This window comes from Plasmodium gaboni, chromosome 3 (genome assembly GCF_001602025.1).
Source record: "Plasmodium gaboni strain SY75 chromosome 3, whole genome shotgun sequence".
In the NCBI taxonomy this organism is placed as follows: domain Eukaryota; phylum Apicomplexa; class Aconoidasida; order Haemosporida; family Plasmodiidae; genus Plasmodium; species Plasmodium gaboni.
Window position 1 is genome coordinate 293852 of NC_031483.1, and position 4994 is coordinate 298845.

Consider the following 4994-nt stretch of genomic DNA (forward strand, 5'->3'; position numbering starts at 1 on the left):
ATAATAAAATATATAAAAATAATTTATAGTAAAAATTAAAAAAAAAAAAAAAAAAAAAAAAAAAAAAAATAATAATAAATATATAAATATATATAATAAATATAAAAAAATAAATTAAATTATTAATTATTTTATTTTTTATATTAATAATATATATTATATGTATTTTTTTTTTTTTTTTTTTTTTTTTTTTTCTTCATTGAAATATATAAAAGTAAGAATACAAGGGGAAATTATACAAAATAATATGGCAATGAGTATATAAAAAATTAATATTCATTTTATATATGTATTTTTTTTTTTTTTTCTTTTCTTCATTAAACTTATAAATAAATATCTTAATGTTTTGAAAATTTATATGCTATAAAAATTATTTAAAAATGAAGAAATAATATAAATATTATAATATATTTATATATTTTCCATATAAAAAAATGCATATATTATAATATCCTTTTTTATGTTATAATTATATATAATTTATAAAGATATTATAAAATATATATATATATATATATATTTATATTTTATAGAGGTGACTGAAAAGATACCGACATCCCATAAATTAATAAAAAAAAAAAAAAATTGTCATTAATTTATGTTTTTAAATTTTTTTTGTTCGTGTTTAAATGAAATATATATAAATAAATATATATATATATATATTTTTTTTTTTTTATATGTACATTCCATTTTTATTATATATAAAGATATTATTGAATCGTTTTATTAAAATGGCAACAAGTCGCCAAGATAAATTAAGGGCTGAAAATCCAAAGAGTGATAAAAAAAAAAAAAAAAACGTGAGTTATGATAATCATATAAATATTGATGTTGTAGAAAAAAGTGAGGGTAATTATGAAGAGAATTATGTGTTCTATAAAAAGGATATGTGTGATGAGAATATTAAGATAAGTAATATGGAATGCATGGAGAAGTTTGATAAATGTAACAATAATGAAAAAAAAATGGATCCTACTACTATTGCTACATATAATAGTAATAATAATAGTAATAATCATAATAATAATAATGATTATTGTAATAGTTGTTATGGTGTTGATCAGAATAATAATTTTCATTGTCATGATGATGATCATAAAATTTTAAATAATTGTTGTATGAAGGAAAATTGTTCACAAGAAGATAATGATCTTTGTGATGACTATCATAATATTGATATTCTCAATCTTGAAGAAGAGAAACATTTTTGTAATGTTTGTTTTTCTTTTTTATATTATAAGAAATATTGTTTCTTTGAATTATTAAGAATATATAAAAATTATTCTTGTCTTAATCAAGAAGAGAAAAATCTTCTTACAGAATCAATTTATATAAAGCTATATAAAATGTATCTAACTACATTGAATAATTATTATTTTATTCTTAATATATTATTACCCCAAATATCAACACACATAATTATGCACCTACTAACATTTACATTCCACAAAAAAGAAGAAGATGAACAAATGAAAGAAGAATATGTAATCAATGAAATTATAGATAAACTAACAGATGAAGAATTAAAAAATATAGACAAAGAGTACAACTATCATAATTTTAATGTGCGTCTCTTGTGTAAGGATGATGCTCTTATTATATTGAATGAAATAAAATCCAAGATGGTCAATAGTCAGAATGAAAAAAGAATATTTGACATACTTAACATGAATTGTGCAGATCATATTGTGGATGACAATACAAGTGGTAATAATAATAATAGTGGTAATAATAATAATAGTGGTAATAATAATAATAGTGATAATAATAATAATAATAGTGGTAATAGTGATAATTGTGATAATAACAATAATTGTGATAATAATAATAATAGTGGCAATAATAATAATAATAGTGGTAATAGTGATAATTGTGATAATAACAATAATTGTGATAATATCTTTGATAAGAACAAAGTCAATATGACACATCTCATACATAATAACACCAAAAGAGATGACCAAACCTACAAAAATATTAATCATTTCAGTGACAACAATTCTAATCATTATTGTAATAATTTAGAAGAAGATACACATAAGGAAGTGAACCCAGGTGTAGACCTTGATGTACATAATATTAGAGATTCACAAATTAATTTTGTAGATTCTAAAAATATAGAAGATGATCATAATGATATGAAGGAAAATATTTGTAATAATAACAAAACGTTACATGATGATGAAAATATTCCTAATGATAATATTTATATGAATCAAAATAATTCAAAGTATGAACATACTCCTCCTGGAATGAGAATATCACATGCTTATACTCCAACATTAGATGATTATAATTTAATTCAAAATATGAGCAAAGTAAGAAGTACATTGAGACAGTTTGTAAGAGATTGGTCCTTGGAAGGTCAAGAAGAAAGAGATAAAGCATATTTACCTTTATTAAAAAGTTTAGATAAATATTTACCTGTTCATAATAATTATATTCCAAAAATTTTATGTCCTGGTTCAGGTCTAGGTAGATTACCATATGAAATAGCTAAAAAAGGATATAGAAGTCAAGGGAATGAATTTTCTTATTTTATGTTATTAGGTTCTAACTTTATTTTAAATTATTATAATGAGATATATTCTTTATCTATTCATCCATATTGTTTATGTACATCCAATAGAAAAAGTAGAGATGATCACTTAAAAATTATAAAACTACCAGATGTTAATACATATAATAAAATAGTTCTAAATACAGATTTTTCTATGTGTGCAGGAGAATTAATTGAAGTATATTATAATGATAAAGAATATTTTGATGGTGTATTAACATGTTTCTTTTTAGATACAGCCAAAAATCTTTTCATGTATATAAAAACATTTGCATCTATATTGAAACCTAATTCGTTGTGGTCAAATATTGGACCACTATTATATCATTATGCTGAAATGCCAAATGAAATGTCTATCGAATTGGCTTGGGATGAAATACAAATTATTATATCAAAGTGGTTTACTATAAAAGAAATACAATGGATTGATAATTATTATACAACCAATTTTGATTCAATGATGCAAGTCCAGTATCATTGTGTTTTTTTTAGTGCCATCAGAAATGACATTCCGATAAATTAAGCGGTTCTAAACAAAAATATAAATATGAATATAAATATAAATATAAATATATGTATATATATATATATATGTTCATATATTTTTATATAATTTATTTTTACTTTTGTATATTTTAATATTATATAAACGTCTATTCAATTTTTACATCCAAATAACATAAGAATATATTTTAATGTGTTTATATTTTTTTGTGTGTATATGCAAATTCTTTTTGGTACATTTTTCATCCATCATAGTTTGATAGTTTTTATTATACATATATATATATATATATATACATATGTTAGAAAATAAGCCCTAAGTTATGCATGTATAAATATATATATATATATATATGTTAATATATATGTTAATATATATGTATATATCAATACGTTTATTCTTATTATTTAATAATTTGCATTATCAAAATAATTATGATTTTTAAAGGTAAAAAGTGGAAACATTTTAATTTTTAATGCTCTTAAATTATTATCATCATATAAGTTATGAAAATTTTGTATATATATATTATACAAAGAGAAATACACATAAATCAACAAACATATAAATAAATATACATATATATATATATATATATATTTTATATTTTCATATAGTTTTAACCTGTTTAATCTTTTTTTGTTAGAATTATTTCAATCAGATTGTGATGCATGAAAGAATATCTTCATGGTTATATTCTTCAGATGAGCTGGGTAATGTTTATCATCATATTGAAATAACTCATACTTTTAAAAAATATTTATTTAGTATCTCTCATATTTTAATAAATATATACATTTTTTATACTTTTTAAAAATACTTAAGTAACAATTATTTTGTGTTGAACAATTTTATTTTTTTTTTCCCTCCCCTTTTTTATATACATAAAAAGTAAAAATATTATTACATTATATTATATATTATTATTATAAATTATAATAAAAAATAACACCGAATTATATATATTTCATATATTAAATTGTTCACTTTATTGTAAATATATACATATATAATAATATTATATATATGGAAAAAAAATACAAGATTTCTTTTTTATTTTTTTATTTTCTATTTTTTGAAATAAAATAAGTATTATTTTTTCAAGTACAATTAAGAAATACAAAATATATATAAAAAATTAAAAATAATCTTATATTTTTTTTTTTTTTATTTTTTTATTTTTTTATTTTTTTTCCTACAATTTAAAAAATAAAATATATCATTATATAAAATAAAATAAAATAAAATGATATCAACATTTATTTAGAATTATTATCACATAATATAATATTATATTTTTTAAAAAATATAAATCCATTAAATTAATTGATAACATACAAAATAAATAAATAATAAATATATATATTTATTATTATATATAATAACATATAATTTTAATAATATTTTAGTTTAATATATATGCAATATATAATAATAATATAATATAATATTTTTTTTTTTTTTTATTATTTTATTATAATTAAAACATAAATTAAATTATTTAATAATATTTATAATTTGTAATTATAACAATATTTTAATTAATAATATATATAATATATACTTCTTCAAATTAAATAAATATTAATATATTAAAACAATATTTTTAAATATACAATATATATTGTTATTTATTAAGAAAGAAATATAATAAATTAATACATAATATATAATATTATATAATATTATAATTTTTTAAATAAAAAAGAAATATATATTATAATAATATATAAAATTATTTTGTAGAAAATAATTGCCTTTATAAAATTAAAAAAAAAAAAAAAAAAAAAAAAAAAAAAATAAATATTTATTAAAAAAAAAAATAAAAAAAAATAAAAAAATATATATTTAATTTTATATATTTTTATATATATTATAATATATATATTTTTTTTATTTTTAATCAAATTATTAAAGATATAAATA

General features: G+C 17.0%; 1 protein-coding gene and 1 non-coding gene across 2 annotated transcripts; one reads left to right on the top strand and one right to left on the bottom strand.

Moving 5' to 3' along the window:
• Positions 1-734: 734 nt before the first annotated feature.
• On the top strand, positions 735-3086 carry PGSY75_0309300 (putative N2227-like protein; the record flags this gene model as incomplete). The annotated part of the gene is made up of 1 exon (XM_018783948.1): positions 735-3086. The coding sequence occupies one exon, from the start codon at positions 735-737 to the stop codon at positions 3084-3086; it is 2352 nt and encodes a 783-aa protein (XP_018643531.1).
• Positions 3087-3696: 610 nt separating this feature from the next.
• On the bottom strand, positions 3697-3815 carry PGSY75_0309400. Its single transcript, XR_001974512.1, has one exon. It is a non-coding gene; the product is annotated as a small nucleolar RNA Me18S-Um1356 (small nucleolar RNA).
• Positions 3816-4994: the final 1179 nt, after the last annotated feature.